Source organism: Ranitomeya imitator, chromosome 5 (assembly GCF_032444005.1).
Source record: "Ranitomeya imitator isolate aRanImi1 chromosome 5, aRanImi1.pri, whole genome shotgun sequence".
Taxonomy (NCBI): Eukaryota; Metazoa; Chordata; class Amphibia; order Anura; family Dendrobatidae; genus Ranitomeya; species Ranitomeya imitator.
In genome coordinates this window covers 545,762,927-545,788,980 of record NC_091286.1, presented here as the reverse complement: position 1 = coordinate 545,788,980, position 26,054 = coordinate 545,762,927, and the positions used below count along the sequence as shown (strand labels likewise).

Below are 26,054 nucleotides of genomic sequence, written 5' to 3'. Positions count from 1 at the left end.
AAGTTACAATAAACAATGGCTCAAAATGATAAAATAAAAGCAAAAGCCTCCAGCACTGACAGCCATAGAAACCAAAAAGTGAGCAAAAATATCAGATCATGGTAATGACCCAATAAAAGAAAGCGGGAGTTGTATGAAAATCAAAAAATAGTGCAAAAGTGCCAGCATGTAAACAGTATAGAAAGATAAATTAACAAGTGGAAAAAGTGAAAATACAAACTTAGTGGAGACTTGGGAATAGCCGACAGGCAGGGAAAGACTTGGTGTCACGAGTGACTCTGTCAGGGGCTCCTTCTCTGTCTCTAACACTAGGGGGCGGCCTAGCTCGCCTTGTTCCCCAGGTTACTTCTGAAGGTGACTTCCACTTGTCTATGTATCTTACTATATTCTTATACTCTGTTTACATGCTGTCACTTTTGCACTAGTTTTTGCAGTGTTTTCCTATCATTCCAGTCTTTTTTTATTAAGTCATTACCATTATCTGATATTATTGCTCACTGAGTTTTGCTCACTATGGTTGTCAGTGCTGGAGGCTTTTGTTATCATACATTGTTTTATCATTCTGAGCCACTGTTTATTACAATTATTATTTTGGTGATCTTTATCTTACCTTTTCACTAATATTGTTCTGCAGAGTGGGTGTAGGTATGGTCATTTGTACATTTTTGGCATACTCCATATTTACTCCTATTTATTTGGGATTTCTAAGTGTTTTCATCTATGTTTATCTCTATCTTTTTGATATATAAAAATGATCTGTTATATTTTATCTGTGATCCTCCATATAAACACATCTCTTCTTGTTTTCTGTTTTGTTGTACTTTTTTAGCATGTTATGAGTAGATCCACGGAGATGCCACTTTTTTTCCTTTGATGCTTATTGGATAGGGGAGCGCAGTCAAATATGCTACTGAGATGAAACCGCATCTCTCCATCACTATTACATCAGAAGGATCACCTAGCATGGTCTCCTCACGTGCACCAACGTTCTGCACCCCATGGGGGCACGAAAGGTCAGCTTGGTGCAGTTTTACACAGACACCCACTGTCCACACAGGACCAGGGAGGAACGGGGAGTGAGAAGATGTGGCCCTCAGCCCCGCAGTGTCTTCTGATTTATTCGCACTGTGGGGCTGGGATTCACAGGCAGGGCGGCCGCACCGGCGCAGTCAGCGAGACTGCATATGAGGACAGACGGGCAGCGCTCACTGCGCCTGCCCCAGGCATGACAAAAGAGGGCAGGCGCCGGCTGATTTCAAAACAGCGCTGAGGAGGCGGCGCCCGGCGCCAAGAAGACTTGAGCGACAGCTGTGTGGCGTCTGCAGCAGGGGGGAAAGGCCTGCCTCCAGGACTGAAGACAGGTATTTAGGACAAATTACAAAACTGATTATTTCTGCAGTTACAGCACCAATTACTAAAAGAGCCATCTTGTCAGAATGTAGCATTACTGCTGCACAAGTTGGCTCTTTTAGTTTCAAACGCCTGGGGGGGGCGGGGGGGTGACGGTTCCCTTTAAGTAGTTGCGGTTTCTTCTTCAGTCCAGATCTCCCATAAATACTACCGTCACTTATGTGTCTGCTGTACTGTTTGTGAGTCAGCGATTGTGTGTGCTGGTTCATCTCCCAGCAACTTGCTCGTTCAGCTGCTGCTTTGTCCACTTACTCAACCACTTGCAGAAACCATAGTGATGTTATACAAGCCCGACCGCTCTGTCTATTAGTTCGTTGCTATTCAAAGATGTTTCTTAAGAATTGCTCAGAATATTCCATTCTTGCTGTTATTCCTCTGGCCGTATGGAGCATTGTTGTGAATATCCTGCTATACTTTCCAAATGGGGAGAACACGTATGCTGCCAACAATCAGATCACAAATTATGTCTGGTATTTCCAAGGTATCTGTTTTGGGGGCATTTTGGTAAGTATCATGTTATATGTCTTATTGCATTTACTGCTGAGTACACTTAATAATGTGAAGCTATGTGGGAATTAGAAAATAGGGAAGACTAGTGAGCAAGACGGGAAGTTTTCTATAAGATTAGGACTTTACACATATGACTGCTACCAGGTAACAAGCACTTGCCGGCATCTATCTATCTATCTATCTATCTATCTATCTATCTATCTATCTATCTATCTATCTATCTATCTATCTATCTTTATCTAGAAAAGGAAAAACAAGAGCAGCACAAAAGAAAAGAGAGTCAGGGTGCAGAGCCCCCCATGCAGATATCAAACCTCAATTGTAGAGCTCCAAAAATCAGAGGCAGCACACCGTTTGTAGTGAAAAAAATATATATTTAATTAGCCCATCTTAGCAGCGACGTTTCGGCCCAAAAAGATGTGAACCTTTCTCAAGCCTGTGGCAAGTGCCACCCGCATACCTTTTTCACGGACTGTGCAATGTCAGTTGTAGCTTTGCCTAAGCTGGATGTGTTTGCTTAGCGCTGTATCTCTTTCCTCTGACCCTGGTGCCAGACATAGGGTTTTTTGTGACTTCTCATGTGGATTCTCCCTACTGCTTTTGATACTCTGACTTTAGTTGTCTGACCCTGGAATAGGCTTCTGACTATATGTTTGTTGTGCCCCCTGGTTTTGATGGACCCTCCTAGCATTTGACCCTGGACTGTTTCCTGACCATGCCTTTGACTTATCCCTCTGTACTTCGAGCCCTCCTGGTAAGTGACCTCGGACCTCCTGACTACCCTGTCTCACTGCTTGCCCATGAGAAGTGACTCAGTTTCACCCCGTGCGCATGGAGGAATTCACTGTGGGTGTATCATACTGTGTTTGGGGGCACTTTTGTTTGCATCATACTTTTTATTATAAGTTTTTCTATCCTTTGTGATAACTTTTTTAAATTAGGCCATTGGGCCATATCCTTTTAACTGCTCTTACATAACATATTATTCCAATATTTTATTCTAAGATCTATTAACTAAAATGTACTTTGTTCGTGAGACAACCCCTTTAAGTTTGTTTCCACATTAAAAAAAACTCATTGTTATATTCGATGATAAGGAATAACGCCCTCAAGTGTAAACATCTTTTTAATAAATATCAAGGTTGGCCCACAATTTTGTCCCAGCTTTTAATTTTGGCCCTCTGTGTATTTGAGTTTGACATCCCTGTTCTAGAGGAAAGAAGGTTTAATGGTGATTCTTTACTGTAAGGGTATGTTCACACGTTCAGGATTTCCATCCTTTTTTTTTCCTGACTGAAACCGCAGGTCTCTGCAGAAAACGCAGGTGCGTTTTTTGGTGCGTTTTTGGTGCGTTTTTTTGGTGCGTTTTTTAGTGCGTTTTTTAGTGCGTTTTTTGATGCAGTTTTGTCTGCAGATTGTCTGTGTTTGACAGAAATAAAGTTTACTGCAGTGGGGGGAAGAAAAAAAAAAAATGATGTCATTTCCTTGTCCAACCCTTTTCTTCTTCCATCCTCCATTTTGGAACTTACACATCAAAATGAGTGGACGTGCAGAGCGTCGTCCAGATGACAGCCCACGGATCCAGCTCCGCACGCCACACCGGATTGCGATCCTGGGGTTGATGCTTCTAATTCTGAATCGACATGCACGTCAGGTAAGCAGATGTCTGTTTGTTTTATATATTGGGTTATGGGTACTTGTCCACATTCTGGAAACGTTGTATGTTTGGCGCTGCGTGTGGCCGCAGCGCCAAACATGCAGCGTCCACATGTCAGCATACTGGAGGTGATGTCATGAAATCACGTGTCCACTGTGTGTCATCCGTCAGCCCTGCGACTCCGGACATGCTGCGCGTCTTTTATGATCACAGCATGTCTGTGTTCCTTGTTGTGAAACTGCGGCTCCGCAATGAATAAAAGAGGACCCTATACGTCGGGTGTGATGATGCTGGATTTGTACAATGAACACATCTGGCATCATTGCGTACTAGAATGGGGTGGGCCTTCCTGAATGTGGACACGTATCCTTACATAATCGACATTGTTTTCCTTGCATGTTTGATATATTTTTCTAATTGTTGTGTTTACGAAATATTTTTTTATTTTTCTATTTAGCGGCGGCCGAGAAGACGTGTGCAGAAACGATTGTGGGTGCACCCGCTTGTAGAAGACCGAACTGAGAAGGGGCACTTTCATGTGCTGTACAATGATTTGAGGAGGTAAGTAGAAATATATAGAATGACTAATTTACCTTTTTTGGCTAGCAATACTTGTGAAGTAACCCTTTTTTGTTGTTCTTTTGCAATTTTCAGATATCCTGAAAAATTTATATCGTTTTGTCGGTTACCAATTATTGCCTTTGACAGACTGCTTACCATCCTGGCACCCCATTTAACACTGCAAGACACAGTGATGAGGAAGTCCATCTCTGCTGAAGAAAGGCTGCTCATCACCTTGCGGTAAGTAACAATTTTTGGGGGGAATGTTGTTAGGTCTGTATTTTACTTGTGTGTGTGTCCAGTATGTGTGATTAAACCCACCCAGTCCTCTTTTTGGACAGGGGGCACACATACACACACACACGTGAGATACGGGCGAGTGTTGCATGGTAAACCCCGGCTCTGCCGCCTGCACTCTGGAGCGGAGTCTGCACCCACATACCAATACATGGAGCCGCACGCTCCACAACGGAGTGCATGCAGCAGGTCCGGGGATTACCATGCAACATTTGGTCATATCTCGCATGCGTGTGTGCACAAGTCCCATCAGGCCTTTTATTAATGTTTTTTACACCCTTTGTGTTGTGCTGGGTGTTAATGCCAGCATTATTGAATGGTGCTGGACGCATATAATAGCGGCCTTAACTTGTGACATGTTGTAATTACCTTTTTGTGTGACATTTCTAATTTTCTTTTTTGTTTCTTTTCAGATTTTTGGCCACAGGAGAGAGCTATACATCCCTGCACCTCCAATTTAGAGTTGGTAAATCTACCATCTCTAACATTGTGAGGTGTACATGTACCGTCATCTGGCAGAAGTTGCAGCCCATGGTGATGCCTTCCCCAACCGAGGAGACTTGGCTGCAGGTTGCAGCAGGCTTTCAGTCTGTGGCCAATTTCCCAAACTGCATAGGTGCAGTCGATGGTAAACATGTTCGGGTTCAGCAGCCACCACGATCAGGATCACGCTTCTTTAATTATAAGAAGTATTTTTCAGTGGTCCTGATGGCGGTGGCTGATGCCCATTACAAATTTGTTGCCATTGACGTTGGTGCCTATGGTAGTACTGGGGATTCTCGGGTGTTGCGAACGTCACAGATTGGGATGCAAATTCTTCGAGATGGCGGCACGCTCCCAGCCCCACGACCTTTGCCGGGTTCCACACATCCAGTGCCGTTCGTGATGGTATCGGATGAGGCGTTTCCCTTAACGACAACCCTGCTGCGCCCATACCCACGAAGGGGACTGGATGCCCGACGGAGGATTTTTAATTATCGGCTGAGTCGTGCACGCAGATATGTGGAATGCACCTTTGGGATCATGACTAGTCAGTGGAGGATCTTTCACACTGCCATTCAGTTGGACACAGACACCGTTGATGCTGTGATAAAGGCTTGCTGTGTACTCCACAACTATGCTCGTGAATACAACACTGACGTTGATGTGGAGTACCAGCAGCCAGTATTTAATCCAGTTGACAACGGGGGTCTGGGTAGGCCGTCCAACTCTGGTGTGCGTGTGAGAGAATCCTTCACTGACTACTTTATGAGTCCTGAAGGTGCCGTGCACTGGCAATACTCCTGTGCTGGTGTTGAGCAGCCTGACCAGCAGAGAAGGATGCATCTACACTGACCCCCCCAGAAATGTTGCCGACATCGCTGATAACAGTTTTGACAACATCCCGAAGAATGAGAAACGCCAGCAACCAACACAAAAGTTTGAAAAAAAATTTTTTTGTTTCATGTTACCAAAAAAACTGTGTTAAATAATTGATTGTAATATCAATAAAAAATCTATTTGGGTGTAATTAATTTTTTTTTTTTTTTTTGGCTACAAAAAATTGGGTGTTTTATGAAAATAATAGCAATATGACGTATACAATTGTTAACACATCAACACATAAACCACTAATTGATAGCCCATAAACCCAGGATAGCGGCCTTGACCGCATTGTAATAAAGAAGAGAATAGTCTGTTTGAAATGTAATATATTTAAAAGAACACAAATTCTTTGCAATATTTACAAAAGATTTTTCAATTAGAAAAAACAAAAAAAAGCCCCTTTCAAAGCCAACCGGCAACTGGAGCTAAAAAACAAACCAAAAAAAACTCGGTGCCACTGAAAATTTTTGCCCATGTTCAATTCAGAAAAGTATATTCTGGAGAATAGAGGAAATTTGATCCCTCTGATTGATATGATGCTCCCCCCATATGCTGCGAACTTCCTCTATCTCCAGAAGTAACTTGGCTGTGGGCCAAATACTGGGGTCTGGTAGCTTGTGTTTCCGGTGTTCGGTGTCGGGGCCTGAAAAGTCCCAACACCCCCATCAGAACTTCATTGTATGGAGATATCGGAGCAGGGTCCTCCAGAGCAGTGAGGGACATCTGGACCATGGACATGAAAAGAGATTGTCTATCCGGTGGCAGGGAGCGTGTTTTTCTTGCCACAGTTATTGCGAAGGAGTCGCAGTGGTCATCAGAACTAGATTTTTTTAATAGATCTAACGTGTCGCAAGCGATTTGGACAGTTTGGTCATCTTGGTTTTTCTTTGTTTTTTTTTTTTTTTTCTCTGCTGCCACCGGATAGACAGCTCTCTTCTCCACTCTCACAGCTTCTGCGGAATCAGATGCTTCAGCAGCTGCTGAACTAGATGTTGATGCAGCAGCTGCTGAAGTGGATGCTGATTCAGCAGAAGCTGTGGGAGTGGAGGTAGAGATGGTCCCTCCCACTCCAGAGGAACTGCCTGCTCCATCCTCTTTGTCGCTGTCCTCCAAATCAGCTACCGACATGTTTCCTTCCGTCCTGTTGGAGAAAAAAAAAACATCAATTTTTCGCACAACATATTATATTTAAATAATCATGTGGAGTGGATTTTAACTTACTTTCTCAATGTCCTACTGGACACAAGAAACTGCAGCTCTTCGCTAAATGGAAATTTACTTTTGCTCGGCGAAGAGCCACTCTTAGAACATTCGTTCAGGAACTTCGTGAAACGGTCTCTGATTGAGCGCCACCGTTTCCTCACATCGTTATCTACCAAAAAAAGGTTACAAAATACAACATTTTTTGTGAGATCTAAACAAATTATATTTTTAATATACTCAAGGTTTACTAAATAAATTTAATTAAAATTACCAATTTGCTGCTGTGTACTCCCTGGATACTTGTCCCAATCTGGGATAAGGTCTCGTACAATTTTGGTCCAGGCTAGTTCCCGGAAATATTTATCCTTGTAGGATTCATCGGCTGGGTCCCACAAGGCCGGATAATCCCGAACCTACAATAAATACAATAGTGTCATCTCATAATCTATAGCGCGACCAAGTAATGTTACACAATTGCTGGAAATATTTCAAAGTAACCCCTAATAACTGAACACAAGCACAAACTGAAAACACAAACACCAATAAAAACGCTTGTGTGCAGTTGTTTTACCACTAGCTCTGTCGCCGTCAATCCTGAGTGGTTCGTGCGACAATCAACAACATTCATTAAAAAACACACTATAAAGTGAAATAGTTAGGGTAGGGTTAGGGCTCATAACCCTAAGCACTCTACCCCAAAAGGGATCCTAAACATAACACAACCACAAAAGGGATCCTAACCCTACAGGGATCCTAACCCTAACCCTACAGGTATCCTAACCCTAACCCTACAGGTATCCTAACCCTAACCCTAACCCTACAGGGATCCTAACCCTAACCCTACAGGGATCCTAACCCTAACCCTAACCCTAACCCTACAGGGATCCTAACCCTAACCCTACAGGGATCCTAACCCTAACCCTAACCCTACAGGGATCCTAACCCTAACCCTACAGGGATCCTAACCCTAACCCTAACCCTACAGGGATCCTAACCCTAACCCTAACCCTACAGGGATCCTAACCCTAACCCTAACCCTAACCCTACAGGGATCCTAACCCTAACCCTACAGGGATACTAACCCTAACCCTAACCCTACAGGTATCCTAACCCTAACCCTAACCCTAACCCTACAGGGATCCTAACCCTAACCCTACAGGGATCCTAACCCTAACCCTAACCCTACAGGGATCCTAACCCTAACCCTAACCCTACAGGGATCCTAACCCTAACCCTAACCCTAACCCTACAGGGATCCTAACCCTAACCCTACAGGGATACTAACCCTAACCCTAACCCTACAGGTATCCTAACCCTAACCCTAACCCTAACCCTACAGGGATCCTAACCCTAACCCTAACCCTACAGGGATCCTAACCCTAACCCTAACCCTAACCCTACAGGGATCCTAACCCTAACCCTAACCCTACAGGGATCCTAACCCTAACCCTAACCCTAACCCTACAGGGATACTAACCCTAACCCTAACCCTACAGGTATCCTAACCCTAACCCTAACCCTACAGGGATCCTAACCCTAACCCTAACCCTACAGGGATCCTAACCCTAACCCTAACCCTACAGGGATCCTAACCCTAACCCTAACCCTACAGGGATACTAACCCTAACCCTACAGGTATCCTAACCCTAACCCTAACCCTAACCCTACAGGGATCCTAACCCTAACCCTAAAGGGATCCTAACCCTAACCCTAAAGGGATCCTAACCCTAACCCTACAGGGATCCTAACCCTACCCCTAAAGCTATTGTAAGGTGGCATTAAGCACGGTTAGTAATGGCGAGGCGTCAATAAGACGCCGATCAATTATTAATCCTAAGGTTTACTATAATATATGTGGACCCCCCTAAAAAAAAAAAATGTGTTGGGGTCCCCCTATTTTTTTAGGCCAGAAAGGCTAAGCAGACAGCTGTGGGCCAATATTTGACGCCCGGGAAGGGGTTAAAATACCCATGGCTGTTCCCAGGCTATGAATATTAACCCACAGCTGTCTGCGTAGCCTTTCTGGCACTAAAAAATAGGGTGACCCGAAAAAAAAAAACGTGTTGGGGTCCCCCTATATTTTTAGGCCAGAAAGGCTAAGCAGACAGCTGTGGGCCAATATTTGACGCCCGGGAAGGGGTTAAAATACCCATGGCTGTTCCCAGGCTATGAATATAAGCCCACGGCTGTCTGCGTAGCCTTTCTGGCACTAAAATATAGGGGGCCCCGAAAAAAAACGTGTTGGGGTCCCCCTATATTTTTAGGCCAGAAAGGCTACGCAGACAGCCGTGGGCTTATATTCATAGCCTAGGAAAGGGGCCATGGATATTTGCCCCCCCCTGGCTACAAATATAAGCCCGCAGCCGCCCCGGAAAAGGCGCATCAAAAAGATGCGCCAATTCCGGCACTTAGCCCCTCTCTTCCCACTCCCGTGTAGCGGTGGGATATGGGGTAATGAGGGGTTAATGCCACCTTGCTATTGTAAGGTGGCATTAAGCCCGGTTAATAATGGAGAGGCGTCAATGAGACGCCTATCCATTATTAAGCCAATGAAAGGGTTAAAAAAAAAAACACAAACACTAGAAAAAATATTTTAATGAAATAAAGACACACACTTTTTGACAATTCTTTTATTGCACGCTCAATCCATCCTGAAGACCCTCGACCTGAAAAAAAGGCAAAACAAAAAAACAAATTCATACTCCCTGGCCCTGTCCGCAGAAATCCATCGAGGGTCCCACGAAGATCTTCCATGGAGAACAGACACATCCAGAGATGTGTCTGCTCTCCACGGCTGCAGCAACACACTGACAGGAGCCATAGTTCCTGTCGGTGTGTCACTGCGCATGCGCGAGCGAGTTTACCGGCGGTCATTGACCCCGGTACTCTCGCTTAACGGCAGTGCTGCGTGGGAAAGTTCAACGCAGCTGTACTGCCGTTAACCGAGACGCCGGCGCCATTGAGCTCCGGGACAGTACGCGATACACTGCTAGGAGCTTCGCTCCTGGCAGTGTATCACCGGAGAGCAGGAGATCGGCGTGGGACACTCGGTTATGGATTCTGCGGACAGGGAGTATGGATTTGCTTTATTATTTTGGGATTTTTTCATTGAGGATCGAGGGCTTCGCCTACAAGTGTGGTGTATGGTGAGTATATACTCTATGTTATGTGTTGTATGTACTGTACTGTGTGTCATGTTTGTGTATTGTGTGTTTGTGTTTGGTGTGAACTTTAGTATTGTGCTAAGTCGCCGGACACAGGGACAACTCTCCCATCCTAAATACCGGATGGGAGTAGTAGTCCGATACGGCGACTTAGCACAATAGAGGCATATCGTCGCATGGGGACGGACACACAGACTTACCAAATCAATCAGACGCCCGACATCGATCCCCATGCAACGGTATGCCTCCATGGTGACAGTCTCTTCGGGATACAGTCAGGACCACACACGCCGCCCACGGACTTCCGCCCACGCACTTCCGCCCGCTTCCCCGAACTTCCTGCAGCAGCGGTTCTGCACATCAAACCGCAGTAAAACACGCAGATATATTTTTGATCTGCGTGTTTTACTGCGATTTTGACCTCACAATGGAGGTCTATGGGTGCAGAACCGCTGCGGCTCCGGAAAAAGAATTGACATGCTCCTTCTTTTTTCCGGGAGCTATTCAGCGCGTCTTTTTTTTAACAATTTCCGGACCATGTGCACAGTGTGTCCTGTTTTCCATAGGGTACAGTGTACTGTACCCTGCATGGAAAACAGCTGCGGAACCGCAGCGGCAAAACCGCCGCGGTTCCGCGGTAAAAAACGCACTGTGTGAACATGGCCTAAGAGCAGTGAGAATATGGAACTCTCTGCCACAGGTTCAAGGAGGTCCTTGAGCACTAGATTGTGTGATGGGATGTTAATCCGCAGATGTGGAGTTGGGAAACATTTTTTCCCCTAGTATGAGGTAATTAGCATCTGCCTTCCTCTGGATCAACAAGTTAGGCTCTAGGCTGAACACAAAGGACTTGAGATTCCTCTCAATCTTAAAACTATGCACAAAACTATGTCTTTAATAATAAAAATATTCTTTAAAATATTTTTTTATGCCTGGTTTATTCTCATTACAGATGATCATTTTATCCATTGTCCTCCTGTTGGTAGATTTCTATAAATGCAGCTCAACTTGCTGTGCTGAAAAACATGTGTACCGCATGCATTGTTCTGTGAGTATGATATATTTTGATTTCTGCCTTGTACATGATTGGACAATTCATTTCTATGGCGTCCATGTAAGATATGTAATTATATATAGTGGGGAAAAAAGTATTTAGTCAGACACCAATTGTGCAAGTTCTCCCACTAAAAAAGATGAGAGAGGCCTGTAATTGACATCATCGTTAGACCACAACTATGAGAGTCAAAATGAGAGAACAAATACAGAAAATCACCTTGTCTGATTTGGCAAGTTTTATTTAGCAAATTATGGTAGAAAATAAGTAGTTGGTCATTAACAAAAGTTCATCTCAATATTTTATTATATATCCTTTGTTGGCAATGACAGGGGTCAAATGTTTTCTGTAAGTCTTCACAAAGTTGGCACACACTGTTAGTGGTATGTTGGTCCATTCCTCCATGTAGATCTCTTCTGTTTTGGGCCTGTCGCTGGCCAACATGGACTTTCAACTCCCTCTAAATGTTCTCTATGGGGTTGAGATCTGGAGACTGGCTAGTCCACTCCAGGACCTTCATATGATAATCCGAATGCTCTCTAGCAAACTTCAGACGGGCCCGCACATGTACTGGCTTAAGCAGTGGGACACGTCTGGCACTGCAGGATCTGAGTCACTGGGACGTAGTGTGTTACTGATGGTAGCCTTTGTTACAGTGGTCCCAGCTCTATGCAGGTCATTCACTAGGTCCCCCCGTGTGGTTCTGTGATTTTTGCTCACCGTTCTTGTGATCATTTTGACCCCACCGGGTGAGATCCTGCGTGGAGCCCCAGATCGAGGGAGATTATCAGTGGCCTTGTATGTCTTCCATTTTCTTATTATTGCTCCCACAGGTGATTTCATCACACCAAGATGCTTGCCTATTGCAGATTCAGTCTTCCCAGCCTGGTGCAGGGCTACAATTTCGTTTCTTGCGTCCTTCGACAGCTCTTTGGTCTTCACCCAAGTGGAGTTTGGAGTGTGACTGTTTGAGGTTGTGGACAGGTAGCTTTTATACTGATACCAAGTTCAAACAGGCGCCATTACTACAGGTAATGAGAGGAGGACAGAGGAGTCTCTTCAAGGAGAAGTTACAGGTCTGTGAGAGCTAGAAATCGTGCATGTTTTTAGGTGACCAAATACTTATTTTCTACCATAATTTGCAAAATAAATCTTGCCAAATCAAACAAGGTGATTTTCTGGATTTGTTGTCTCATTTTGACTCTCATAGTTGTGGTCTACCTATGATGTCAATTACAGGCCTCTCCAGTAGCGTAGCTACTGGGGGGGCAGAGGGGGCCATCGCCCCGGGCCCTGTCACATGAAGGGGCCCACTGGGAGCCGGCACTGCCACTTCCGTGATGAGGCACAATACAGCACAGGAGGAGAGCAGCAAAATGCCTGCTCTCTTGCCTGACGGAGATTCTGCACGCTGGCAGCACAGTGGCCAGTTGCAAATCTCCCTCCTGCACTGTATTGTGCTGACCGACCTCCTCCCAGGCTAAAGGTTTCTTCCCAAGTTCCCTCCGTGTGCACGCTGGGATTGGCTCAGGGCAGGCACGCTGGGTCCTAGTGCCCACCTGCATTTCACTCAGATACTTCCTGGTCCTGCTGCAAACGTCATTGGTAAGTGCTGTTCTGGGGATAAAATGCATTAAATTGATAGGCATGTCAGTCACTGGGGGGTAAATGTGAGAGGATGGGGGTGTTGTGGGGGCTTAGGTGGGGGAGGGGGACAGGGCACTGGGGGGGGTGAATGTGAGAAGATAAGGGTATTGTGAGGTCCGAGGTGGGTGAGGGGCAACAACACTGAGGGGCTGATTATTATATGGTTTTGTTAAGGCTACTTTCACACTAGCGTCGGAATCTCCCGGTCGCAATGCATCAGGGAGAGATTCCGACGCTAGCGTTTGCTGCATTGCACAATGGGTGCAGCGGATGCATTTTTCCGGCGCATCCGCTGCCCCATTGTAAGGTGCGGGGAGGTGGGGGCGGAGTTCCGGCCGCGCATGCGCGGTCGGAAAAAGCGGTCCGTCAGGAGCAAAAAACGTTACATGTAGCGTTTTTTGCTCCCGACGGTCCGCCAAAGCACGACGCGTCGTCAATACAAGTCTATGGGGAAAAAACGCATCCTGCAATCACTTTTGCAGGATGCGTTTTTTCTGCAAAACGACGCATTGTGACGGATTGCAGAAAACGCTAGTGTGAAAGTAGCCTAAGAGACTATATGCACTCCATCACATGTAATAGTTGTTCTCTGGGAAGGGGAGGTAGGGGGCATATTATACTTATCAGCTGGGTAAGCCATGAGCTGCATCACATTTAAAGCATCACTGCAGCATTTTTTGTTATTTCACCGCTGGAGTGGCGCTTTAAGGCTATGTGCACACGTTTCTGCAGCTGCGGATCCACAGCAGTTTCCCATGAGTCTACAGTTCAATGTAAACCTATGGGAAACCGAAAACGCTGTGCACATGCTGCAGAAAAAAACGCGCGGGAACGCCGCGGTTTACAATCCACAGCATGTCACTTCTTTTGTGCAGAATCGCGGCGATTCTGCACACATAGGAATGCATTGATCCGCTTACTTCCCGAATGGGGAATTAAAATAAAAAATCATGATATACTCACCTCTCAGCACTGCATGCGGCCGTCCGGTGGCAGGGTTGCTATGCGAGCAGGGCCTGTGATGACGTCGCGGTCACATGACCGTGACGTCACGAAGGTCCTTCTCGCACAGCATCTTTGGAACCGGACCGCCACGTGCAGCGCCGAGGAGATCGGGATGTCAGAGGGTGAGTATATAACCATTTTTTTAATTATTTTTAACATTACTATTGATGCTGCATATTGCTGCATATGCAGCATCAATAGTAGGAGTAATCCCGCAGCGGAAACCGCAAGACAAACCGTGATAAATCTGCAGGGATAACCACAGCGGTTTTGCCCTGCAGATTTATCAAATCCGCTGCGGGAGAACCCGCAGGGACCCTTCCTACGTGTGCACATAGCCTTAGGCTATGTGTACACGTTGTGGATCCGCAGCGGATTTCCATCAGGTTTACAGTACCATGTAAACCTATGGAAGACAAAATCCGCAGTGCACATGCTGCGGAAAATACAGCGCGGAAACGCTGCGTTGTATTTTTTCGCAGCATATCAATTCCGCAGGTGTAAAAACACAGGCGAAATCTGCACAAAATATGCAGTAAATCCGCTGGGAATCCGCAGGTAAAACGCAGGGTGTTTTTACCTGCGGATTTTTCAGAATCCGAACGGAAAAGTCCGCAATGTTATCCGCAACGTGTGCACATACCCTAAGAGGCGCAGTTACAGCTGCTGTGACTGAAACAGTACGGCGCCGCCCCCTAGGCTGCAGTGAGGAACGAAGTTAATTTCCTCCTGGCATCATGACTCTCAGTGCAGCCGACGCACGGTGTCAGAACACTATTAACTATATACTGTGTTTTGTATAGGGGAGCTGTGGGGGCATTATACTGTGTATAGGGAAGCTGTGGGATCATAATATTGTCTATAGAGTAGCTGTGGGGGCATTATACTGTGTATAGAAAAGCTGTGGGCTCATCATACTGTGTATAAGGGAACAGTGGGGACATCAAACTGTGTACAGGGAAGCTGTGGAATCATCATACTGTGTAGAGGGGAGCTGTGTGCTCATTATACTGTGTATAGGGGAGCAGTGGGGACATCATACTGTGCATAGGGAAGCTGTGGAATCATCATATTGTGTATAGAGGAGCTGTAGGGGCATTATACTGTGTATAGGAAAGCTGTGGGCCCACCATACTGTGTATACGAGTAGTCAATACGAGTAGTATACAAGCTCGTAGTCAAGCTGTACATGGAGGCTACTTAGGGGACATTATTAAATGTTAAGTGGGCACTTAAACATTATTGTTATTGGGGCACTCAGAGCACTGAGACCATCAAAATTTCATATGTGGTATTATTACTTTTTAGGCACAAAATGTGGAGGGCACTAGCACAGGGCATTAGTGTTTTCTAGGGGTGAATTTTATTATCTAGAGAGCACAAAGGAGTCATTATTACTATGTAAGGGGCACAGTGGTGGCATTTTTATGTGGGGCGGCACCATTATTGTACTACACAGCAGGTGCAGTAATAGGGACACATACAGCAGCAGCGGCTCTGTATTGCGGTATCAGCAGAATTATTAGCTTGTGCAGGTTGGGAATAGATATGGACGGTGCTGGAAATGTGGGACGTATGATGTGTCTTTGTTGTAGTCTCTGCAGACAAATCCTGGCTGGAGAAGTTCTTACGTTGCTCTGGGCCAGATGGAAAAGATGGGAAAAGTGAACAACTCCATAAGAAAGCCCATCAGCTGTAAGTCACCATCTAAAACTGTCCAGTGATCTTTTATATGGTCTGCAGGACTGGTATCTACCACTATATGGTCTCCATATAGTAATATCAGTGTTCGTTTTTGTCTAAAAAGATGTTTTTTTCAGTCAGAGTGCGGTCATCTGCTGATGTTCCTCTATGCTCACAATTAGGGTGCACCACATAGCTGTAGTCAGGGGTACCTGGTTAGGGGCCCACTCAGATTTTTCGCCTCCCCTAAGCTAAAACCCTAGCTACGCCTCTGGGCCTCTCTCATCTTTTTAAGTGAGAGAACTTGCACAATTCGTGGCTGACTAAATACTTTTTTCCCCACTGTACGCATTACTATTAACTAGATGCGATGATGTTAGATTCAGATACTATTTTTTCATTATATGTTCTGTTCAGAGGAATAAAGCTGATTGTAAGGCCCGATCACATGTCAACTATTTGTTATATTTCAGAGACTGGGGTCTGCAATTTTCGCTCTTCTGGGTGTGTTGTTTTCTGGATATTCCTTGATTATCTCCTCACTGGGATTGTCTCAGGGCCCATACTGCAAGACAGAGACTGGATGGAGTTACCCCTTTGTGAACACAGCTGGAGGGTACGTTCCTTTTCTAATTAAATGTGTAGAAAGCAGAAAATGTTGGCTCCCAGGCGATGACTGTTATAAAAAAAAACTGGGCTTAAACCTTCCCTTAAACCTTCCCAAGTCAAGCGCCGAGTCTCTGCTGCTGCTTCCAGTGTCTGGAATTGGCTGCCATGCTGATGTCACATCAACAGCACCCAAGGATGTGTGTTGGGTTTTTCTGAACGGGTATAACCTCTTTAAAGGCTTATTTTCAAGTTGTGCCTTGAGCAGCACACTGGTCTCCAGTCTCCTTACTTCCTTATTACTGGGGAGTACTCCTCTGTGAGTGCCAGTTCTGGTGCAATAGCTTCATCAAACTGCTGAAACACATTAAGGCTATGTTCACACTCTGCAGATTCCACTGCGGATTTTTCCGCAGCAGAATTGCAAAATCCGCAGTGAAAACCCATCGCGGTTTTTACTGCGGATTTATCGCGGTTTTTACTGCGTTTTCTTCTGCGGATTTTCATCTGCAGTTTTCTATTGGAGCAGGTGAAAATCCGCAGAAAAGAAGTGACATGCTGCGGAATGTAATCCGCAGCGTTTCCGCGCGGATTTTTCTGCAGCATGTGCACAGCGTTTTTTGTTTCCCATAGGTTTACATTGAAATGTAAACTCATGGGAAACTGCTGCGGATCCGCAGCGGTCAAATCCGCTGCGGATCCGCAGCAAAATCCGCAAAGTGTGAATATAGCCTAACAGTGCTTGCTCTGAATTTGCATCTAGAGATAACAGTGCCTTTGAATAAGCAAAAATTGCATAAGTGAAAACTGGTGATGGTGAGGGCCAGGATGGGAGTTTGTGATTACTCAAGATTGATAACAGGTTAGTAGCTGACAGTCAAGGGGAAGGTGAGGAGCTAACTGCTGTATAGAAATTAGTCGCCTGGAGAGAGGTGGCTGGTATCTCAGGAGTTAACTCCTCTCCTGGAATGTAACTTCTGTGCATCCTTGGCCAGGTTTTGGTGGCAGAGCTCCTTTTCAATAAGCTGTATGCTACATAAGATAAAAGCTCTTAAAGCAAGAGAATGAAAGCAGATATAAAAGCAAATCAATTGCAAACTGTCTTATTGTGACGCTGTTCATCTAACTATACCAATTTCATAACAAAAGAATACCCCTTTAAGCACCTGAAAACGCAGCCTGGCATTTAAAAGTAATACACATGTACAATCCTACCGTAATGGAGCAAATCAGAAGAACCTCAACAGGTTAACCCTGCAAATGCCACAACCCTTATCACTGCATAAAGATGGATAAAGTGAGTGGAACCTCCGTTTTAACACAAAACTTTTTAACGTGATTGAAGCTTATACCTATCATAGTCAAAAAGCCCAAGGTCTACTGAAAGTCCCCATGGCCATCTGGCAATATTTACTGGTGTTAGGACAGACAGCTGTCTGTGTACTTTTAGGAGAAAATGTGAAGCAAGAAATATGAAAATTATGATTCGTAAAAGGAAAAATTAATAAAATATTCTGCTCCTCAAAACTGGCAAAATTGGCTTAGTCCCTAAGTGTCAAAGGAGAGGATATTTAGTACAAACACAGTGAAGTCTTTGAGTAGTAAATAATATGCGACTTTTGTATGATGAAATATTCAGCTAAGTGCACACAATATTGCTCATAGATCAGGAAATGGAGTGAAATAATCTATATGCATTCAGATGCAGCAGAGCTGACAAGATAACTCAATCATTTGGCAGCAAGCAATTGTATTGTACTAACTAGGGTTGAGCGAAACGGGTCGAACATTTTCAAAAGTAGCCGACTTTTGACAAAGTCGGGTTTCATGAAACCCGATCCGACCCCTGTGCGGGGTCGGCCATGCGGTACGCGACTTTCGCGCCAAAGTCGCGTTTCAATGACGCGAAAAGCGCCATTTCTCAGCCAATGAAGGTAAACGCAGAGTGTGGGCAGCGTGATGACATAGGTCCTGGTCCCCACCATCTTAGAGAAGGGCATTGCAGTGATTGGCTTGCTGTCTGCGGCGTCACAGGGGCTATAAAGGGGAGTTCCCGCCGACCGCCATGTTACTGCTGCTGATCTGAGCCTAGGGAGAGGTTGCTGCCGCTTCGTCAGAAGCAGGGATAGCGTTAGGCAGGGTCCATTAACCACCAAACCGCTTGTGCTGTAGCGATTTCCACTGCCCAACACCACCTTCGGTGTGCAGGGACAGTGGAAGCTACATTTTTTTTTTTTCCCCTCAGCACTGTAGCTCATTGGGCTGCCCTAGAAGGCTCCCTGATAGCTGCATTGCTGTGTGTACGCCGCTGTGCAAACCAACTGCTTTTTTCAAAGCACAAATCCTCTTGTTCCTTCCTTTCTGCACAGCTATCTTGTTTGTTTGTCCACACTTTTTTAATTTGTGCATCAGTCCACTCCTTATTGCTGCCTGCCATACCTGGCTGAGATTACTGCAGGGAGATAGTAATTGAAGGACAGTTCCTTTTTTTTTTTTTTTGTGGGAGATTAAGATTGGCATTTCTGCTAGAGTGCCATCCCTGTCTGTGTCATCTCTCACTCAGTGGGCCATAGAAAGCCTATTTATTTTTTTGCTTGATTTGGGTTCCTGAAAAAATCAATAAATCAATCAGTGGGAGATTAATATTGGCCTTTGGGCTTGTGTGCCAGTCCTAAGCGTGCCATCTCTCTCTCTCAGATAGTGGGCCATAGAAAGCCTATTTATTTTTTTGGTTGATTTGGGTTCTAAATTCTACCTGAAAAAATCAATAAATCAATCAGTGGGAGATAAATATTGGCCTCTGGGCTTGTGTGCCACTCCTGACTCCTGTGTGCGTCCTCTCTCACTCAGTGGGCCCTAGAAAGCCTATTTTTTGTTTTATTTGTTTTCTAAATTCTCCCTGAAAAAATCATTTTATTTTATTTGGTTTCTAAATTATTCCTGAAAAAAAACATTTTTTTTGTATTTTTTTTTTCTAAAGTCTCCCTGAAAAAAAAAAAAATAATCAAATCAGTGGGAGATTAATATTGCCCTTTCTGCTTGTGTGCCAGTCTTGACTCCTGGGTGTGCCATCTCTCTCTCTCCAATTGTGGGCCATAGAAAGCCTATTAATTTTTTTGCTTGATTTGGGTTCCAAAATCTACCTGAAAAAATCACTAAATCAATCAGTGGGAGATAAATATTGGCCTCTGGGCTTGTGTGCCACTCCTGACTCCTGTGTGCATCCTCTCTCACTCAGTGGGCCCTAGAAAGCCTATTTTTTGTTTTATTTGTTTTCTAAATTCTCCCTGAAAAAATCATTTTATTTTATTTGGTTTCTAAATTATTCCTGAAAAAAATCATTTTTTTTGTATTTTTTTTTCTAAAGTCTCCCTGAAAAAAAAAAAAAAAAACAAATCAGTGGGAGATTAATATTGCCCTTTCTGCTTGTGTGCCAGTCTTGACTCCTGGGTGTGCCATCTCTCTCTCTCCAATTGTGGGCCATAGAAAGCCTATTAATTTTTTTGCTTGATTTGGGTTCCAAAATCTACCTGAAAAAATCACTAAATCAATCAGTGGGAGATAAATATTGGCCTCTGGGCTTGTGTGCCACTCCTGACTCCTGTGTGCGTCCTCTCTCACTCACTGGGCCCTAGAAAGGCTATTTTATGTTTTATTTGTTTTCTAAATTCTCCCTGAAAAAATCATTTCATTTTATTTGGTTTATAAATTCTTCCTTAAAAAATCATTTTTTTTTTTTTTTCTAAAGTCTCCTTTTTAAAAAAAAAAAACACAAATCAGTGGGAGATTAATATTTACATTTGCGCTTCAGTGACAGTCCTGCGTGTGTGGCATCTCTCTCATTTGTTGCCACCAACAACAGAGTGTGTAACATTGTGCCTGATTTTCGTTGTGGTCTCACCCACCTGTAAAGGGGTAGCTAAATCATACTGAAGTTATAGCTCACCGTGTAAGTTGTGTGACTGCAACAAATACCGTTAGTTTGGTAACGTTTTTAAAACAATGAGGAAGTCTGGTGGAAGAGGTCGTGGCCGGGGGCGTTCATTGTCAGCTGGTAATGAGGGTAGTGGTAGTGGTGGAGCATCAGGTGGTCGTGGGAAAAAAAATATTGCACCTAAGTCTGGAGCTGTGGAGCCAGGTTCGTCGTCTGGCTACACAAGGCCTCGAACGCTCCCTTTTCTGGGAGTAGGAAAACCGCTTTTAAAGCCGGAGCAGCAAGAGCAAGTTTTGGCTTATCTTGCTGACTCAGCCTCTAGCTCTTTTGCCTCCTCTCGTGAAACTGGTAAAAGTAAAAGCAGCGCGTCGTTAGTGGATGTTCACGGTCAGGGACAAGTCGCTTCCTTGTCCTCTTCAGCAAAAACAACAACAGAGAAGAATGCAGCAGGCGACACAATGGGTTACTCCATGGAGCTCTTTACACATACCGTCCCTGGCTTAGAAAGTGAAGCAGTTAACAGTCCATGCCCATTACAAGTTGAATCTGACATGGAGTGCACTGATGCACAGCCACAGCCAGACTACTATGCTGGTCCTTTGACTCAGACCACAACATTGCCCTCGCAGGGTGCTGATCAAGAATCAGACCCTGATGAGACTATGTTGCCCCATCACGAACGCTATACCACCGACCGACAAGGTGACACAGACGAAGTTGCACACGAGCTACAAGAAGAGGTAATAGATGACCCAGTTCTTGACCCCGATTGGCAGCCATTGGGGGAACAGGGTGCAGGCGGCAGCAGTTCTGAAGCGGAGGAGGAGGGGCCGCAGCAGGCATCAACATCGCAACAGGTTCCATCTGCCGGGCCCGTATCTTGCCCAAAACGCGTGGCAAAGTCAAAACCTGTTGGAGGACAGCGTGGCCATCCGGTTAAAGCTCAGTCTGCAATGCCTGAAAAGGTATCCGATGCTAGAAAGAGTGCAGTCTGGCATTTTTTTAAACAACATCCAATTGATCAGCGCAAAGTCATCTGTCAAAAAATGTTCAACTACCTTAAGCAGAGGGCAGAATCTGAAAAGTCTCAATACAAGTTGCATGCATAGACATTTAACCACCATGCATTTGCAAGCTTGGACTAACTACCAAACGTCCCTTAAGGTTGTAGCACCCTCGGCCAATGAAGCTAGTCATCAACGCAACATCCCTTCCGGCAGTGTAGGGCCACCATTTTCTGCACCACCTGCAGTATCTGTGCAGGTTTCTTTGCCAGGCCAAAGAAGTCAGGGTCAGGGAATCACCAGTTTCGTAGTAGGAAACACTGCATCTAGGGCACCGGCGGCAACAATACCATCTCCCACCGTCTCTCAGTCTGCCATGTCCACCGGCACCCCCGCTAGTTCCACGATCTCCAGCTCTCCAGTCCAGCTCACCCTACATGAGACTATGGTTAGAAAAAGGAAGTACTTAGCCTCGCATCCGCGTACACAGGGTTTGAACGCCCACATAGCTAGACTAATCTCGTTAGAGATGATGCCCTACCGGTTAGTTGAAAGCGAAGCTTTCAAAGCCCTGATGGACTACGCTGTACCACGCTACGAGCTACCCAGTCGACACTTTTTTTCCAGAAAAGCCATCCCAGCCCTCCACCAGCATGTTAAAGAGCGCATCGTCCATGCACTCAGGCAATCTGTGAGCACAAAGGTGCACCTGACAACAGATGCATGGACCAGTAGGCATGGCCAGGGACGTTACGTGTCCATCACGGCACACTGGGTAAATGTGGTGGATGCAGGGTCCACAGGGGACAGCAAGTTTGGGACAGTTCTGCCTAGCCCACGGTCTAGGAAACAGTTGGCTGTAGCCATTCGCACCCCCTCCTCCTCCTCCTCCTGCAGAAGCGAGACCTCGTCCACAGACCGCAGTCGCACAACCACTCCATCCGCAGCTGCCACTGTTGCACACCAGGTCTCCCATTATGGGGCAGCTACTGGCAAACGTCAGCAGGCTGTATTGGCTATGAAGTGTTTGGGCGACAACAGACACACCGCTGAAGTTCTGTCCGAGTTCTTGCAGAAAGAAACGCAGTCGTGGCTGGGCACTGTAGATCTTGAGGCAGGCAAGGTAGTGAGTGATAACGGAAGGAATTTCATGGCTGCCATCTCCATTTCCCAACTGAAACACATTCCTTGCCTGGCTCACACCTTAAACCTGGTGGTGCAGTGCTTCCTGAAAAGTTATCCGGGGTTATCCGACCTGCTCCTCAAAGTGCGTGGACTTTGCTCACATATCCGCCGTTCGCCCGTACACTCCAGCCGTATGCAGACCTATCAGCGTTCTTTGAACCTTCCCCAGCATCGCCTAATCATAGACGTTGCAACAAGGTGGAACTCAACACTGCACATGCTTCAGAGACTGTGTGAACAGAGGCGGGCTGTTATGTTTTTGTGGGAGGATACACATACACGGGCAGGCAGTAGGATGGCAGACATGGAGTTGTCAGGTGTGCAGTGGTCGAAGATTCAAGACATGTGTCAAGTCCTTCAGTGTTTTGAGGAATGCACACGGCTGGTTAGTGCAGACAACGCCATAATAAGCATGAGCATCCCCCTAATGCGTCTGCTGATGCAAAGTTTGACGCACATAAAGGATCAGGCGTCTGCAGCTGAGGAAGAGGAAAGCCTTGATGACAGTCAGCCATTGTCTGGCCAGGGCAGTGTACAGGACGAGGTAGCGGGCGAAGAGGAGGAGGAGGACGAGGAGGATGATGGGGATGATTATATTTTTAATGAGGAAGCTTTTCCGGGGCCAGTGGAAATTGTTGGCGCGGCAAGGCCGGGTTCTGGTTTTTGGAGGGACACAAGTGACGTGGATTTGCCTGAAACTGCCCCTCAACCAAGCACAACCACAGATTTGAGAACTGGAACTTTGGCCCACATGGCGGATTATGCCTTACGTATCCTCAAAAGGGACACACGCATAACAAAAATGATGAACGATGACGATTACTGGTTGGCCTGCCTCCTTGATCCTCGCTATAAAGGCAAATTGCAAAATATAATGCCACATGAGAACTTGGAACTAATATTAGCAACCAAACAATCAACTCTTGTTGACCGTTTGCTTCTGGCATTCCCTGCACACAGCGCCCGTGATCGTTCTAACACGAGCTGCAGGGGCCAGCAGACCAGAGGTGTTAGAGGGGCAGAAATCAGAAGTGTCGTTAGCCAGAGTGGTTTTCTGACCAGGTTGTGGAGTGATTTTGCTATGACCGCAGACAGGACAGGTACTGCAGCATCAATTCAAAGTGACAGGAGACAACATTTGTCCAGTATGGTTACTAACTATTTTTCATCCCTTATCGACGTTCTCCCTCAACCGTCATTCCCATTTGATTACTGGGCATCAAAATTAGACACCTGGCCAGAATTGGCAGAATATGCATTGCAGGAGCTTGCTTGCCCGGCAGCTAGTGTCCTATCAGAAAGAGTATTCAGTGCTGCAGGTTCAATACTAACAGAAAAAAGGACTCGTCTGGCTACCCAAAATGTAGATGATCTAACCTTCATTAAAATGAACCACAACTGGATTTCGAAATCTTTTGCCCCACCTTGCCCGGCTGACACCTAGCTTTCCTATGTAAAGGTCTTGCCTGTGGACTATTCTGAACGACTTTTCCAATCTTGTAATTTGCAGCACCTGATTGTCCAGCATCCGACATGTTAACACCTCCCTAGATGGCCAAAGTCCCCACACGGGGCCGTGGTATCGCCACTTGGCGCCAGCACCCGTGAGAGTACTGTTTGTCTGAAGAGGTGGGTGTGCCCGCTTTTGGTCGACGGCACTGCCACTAGGTCCCTCATAGTACAATAAAGTGTCTGGCGGTGGTGGTGCGCACCCAACGTCAGACACACCGTTGTAATATGAGGGGCCCTGGGCCTGTACCGCCGGCCACAAGACAGTCCCCCCCCCCAGGTCAAACAGTGCTCTACCACTTGCAAAATTTTCTCTCACAGCTCCACCAATGTTTAGTCTATGCGCTGACATCCTTCAATGCCTGGCACTGTCAATACCATTGTATTGACATTTTTCTTATGTTAGGCCTTCGAAGCCTGTCTGCGGTCACTCCTTCCACTAGGCCTCCACTGACCTGTCTACTGCTGCCCGGGTTCCCCTGGAACCAATTTTAAATTGCCTACAGCCAGCCCAATTTATTATGTTAGGGCTTCGAAGCCTGTCTGCGGTCCCTCCTTCCACTAGGCCTCCACTGACCTGTCTACTGCTGCCCAGGTTCCCCTGGAACCAATTGTAAATTGCCTACATCCCAATTTTTGTTATGTTAGGCCTTCGAAGCCTGTCTGCGGCCCGTTTTTCCACTACTACTACACTGACCAGGCCACTGCTGCCCGTGTTCCCCTGGAGCCAATTTTAAATTGCCTACAGCCAGCCCAATTTATTATGTTAGGGCTTCGAAGCCTGTCTGCGGTCCCTCCTTCCACTAGGCCTCCACTGACCTGTCTACTGCTGCCCGGGTTCCCCTGGAACCAATTTTAAAATGCCTACAGCCAGCCCAATTTATTATGTTAGGGCTTTGAAGCCTGTCTGCGGTCCTTCCTTCCACTAGGCCTCCACTGACCTGTCTACTGCCGCCCGTGTTCCCCTGGAACCAATTTTAAATTGCCTACAGCCAGCCCAATTTATTATGTTAGGGCTTCGAAGCCTGTTTGCGGACCCTCCTTCCACTAGGCCTCCACTGACCTGTCTACTGCTGCCCGGGTTCCCCTGGAACCAATTTTAAATTGCCTACAGCCAGCCCAATTTATTATGTTAGGGCTTCGAAGCCTGTCTGCGGTCCCTCCTTCCACTAGGCCTCCACTGACCTGTCTACTGCCGCCCGTGTTCCCCTGGAACCAATTGTAAATTGCCTACAGCCAGGCCAATTTATTATGTTAGGGCTTCGAAGCCTGTCTGCGGTCCCTCCTTCCACTAGGCCTCCACTGACCTGTCTACTGCTGCCCGTGTTCCCCTGGAACCAACTGTAAATTGCCTACATCCCAATTTTTGTTATGTTAGGCCTTCGAAGCCTGTCTGCGGCCCGTTTTTCCACTACTACTACACTGACCAGGCCACTGCTGCCCGTGTTCCCCTGGAACCAATTTTAAATTGCCTACAGCCAGCCCAATTTATTATGTTAGGGCTTCGAAGCCTGTCTGCGGTCCCTCCTTCCACTAGGCCTCCACTGACCTGTCTACTGCTGCCCGGGTTCCCCTGGAACCAATTTTAAATTGCCTACAGCCAGCCCAATTTATTATGTTAGGGCTTCGAAGCCTGTCTGCGGTCCCTCCTTCCACTAGGCCTCCACTGACCTGTCTACTGCCGCCCGTGTTCCCCTGGAACCAATTGTAAATTGCCTTCAGCCAGGCCAATTTATTATGTTAGGGCTTCGAAGCCTGTCTGCGGTCCCTCCTTCCACTAGGCCTCCACTGACCTGTCTACTGCTGCCCGGGTTCCCCTGGAACCAATTTTAAATTGCCTACAGCCAGCCCAATTTATTATGTTAGGGCTTCGAAGCCTGTCTGCGGTCCCTCCTTCCACTAGGCCTCCACTGACCTGTCTACTGCTGCCCTGGTTCCCCTGGAACCAATTTTAAATTGCCTACAGCCAGCCCAATTTATTATGTTAGGGCTTCGAAGCCTGTCTGCGGTCCCTCCTTCCACTAGGCCTCCACTGACCTGTCTACTGCCGCCCGTGTTCCCCTGGAACCAATTGTAAATTGCCTACAGCCAGGCCAATTTATTATGTTAGGGCTTCGAAGCCTGTCTGCGGTCCCTCCTTCTACTAGGCCTCCACTGACCTGTCTACTGCTGCCCGGGTTCCCCTGGAACCAATTTTAAATTGCCTACAGCCAGCCCAATTTATTATGTTAGGGCTTCGAAGCCTGTCTGCGGTCCCTCC

The 26,054-nt window shown here is 46.1% G+C and overlaps 3 protein-coding genes across 3 annotated transcripts in view; 2 read left to right on the top strand and 1 right to left on the bottom strand.

Moving 5' to 3' along the window:
- Nucleotides 1–1,698: 1,698 nt before the first annotated feature.
- Nucleotides 1,699–26,054, top strand: part of TM4SF18 (transmembrane 4 L six family member 18) — a 44,812-nt gene continuing 20,456 nt past the window's right edge. Inside the window, exons 1-3 of the mRNA XM_069727619.1 lie at nucleotides 1,699–1,914; nucleotides 11,120–11,215; nucleotides 16,030–16,172. Of these exons, the coding sequence (XP_069583720.1) occupies nucleotides 1,738–1,914; nucleotides 11,120–11,215; nucleotides 16,030–16,172 (416 nt within the window). The 5' untranslated portion in view covers nucleotides 1,699–1,737. The remainder of the gene's footprint in view (nucleotides 1,915–11,119; nucleotides 11,216–16,029; nucleotides 16,173–26,054) is intronic.
- LOC138638379 (uncharacterized) lies at nucleotides 3,372–5,940 on the top strand. Its single transcript, XM_069727618.1, has 4 exons — nucleotides 3,372–3,574; nucleotides 4,035–4,138; nucleotides 4,232–4,378; nucleotides 4,849–5,940. The coding sequence occupies exons 1-4, from the start codon at nucleotides 3,392–3,394 to the stop codon at nucleotides 5,768–5,770; spliced, it is 1,356 nt and encodes a 451-aa protein (XP_069583719.1). The 5' UTR covers nucleotides 3,372–3,391; the 3' UTR covers nucleotides 5,771–5,940.
- On the bottom strand, nucleotides 6,110–10,418 carry LOC138680759 (uncharacterized). The gene is made up of 4 exons (XM_069768027.1): nucleotides 10,368–10,418; nucleotides 7,275–7,416; nucleotides 7,022–7,172; nucleotides 6,110–6,941 (listed from the first exon to the last, which is right to left on the bottom strand). The coding sequence occupies exons 1-4, from the start codon at nucleotides 10,416–10,418 to the stop codon at nucleotides 6,278–6,280; spliced, it is 1,008 nt and encodes a 335-aa protein (XP_069624128.1). The 3' UTR covers nucleotides 6,110–6,277.

Excerpts from the sequence above, each read along its gene's own strand:
- LOC138638379 (XM_069727618.1), top strand. The coding sequence starts at position 3,392 with ATGATGTCATTTCCTTGTCCAACCCTTTTCTTCTTCCATCCTCCATTT. Across the intron at positions 4,139-4,231 it reads CTGTACAATGATTTGAGGAG|ATATCCTGAAAAATTTATAT; the intron begins GTAAGTAGAAAT and ends TGCAATTTTCAG. Across the intron at positions 4,379-4,848 it reads AGGCTGCTCATCACCTTGCG|ATTTTTGGCCACAGGAGAGA; the intron begins GTAAGTAACAAT and ends GTTTCTTTTCAG.
- LOC138680759 (XM_069768027.1), bottom strand. The coding sequence starts at position 10,418 with ATGGAGGCATACCGTTGCATGGGGATCGATGTCGGGCGTCTGATTGAT. Across the intron at positions 7,417-10,367 it reads TCGGGCGTCTGATTGATTTG|GTTCGGGATTATCCGGCCTT; the intron begins GTAAGTCTGTGT and ends TATTTATTGTAG. Across the intron at positions 7,173-7,274 it reads GAGTACACAGCAGCAAATTG|ATAACGATGTGAGGAAACGG; the intron begins GTAATTTTAATT and ends TTTTTTTGGTAG.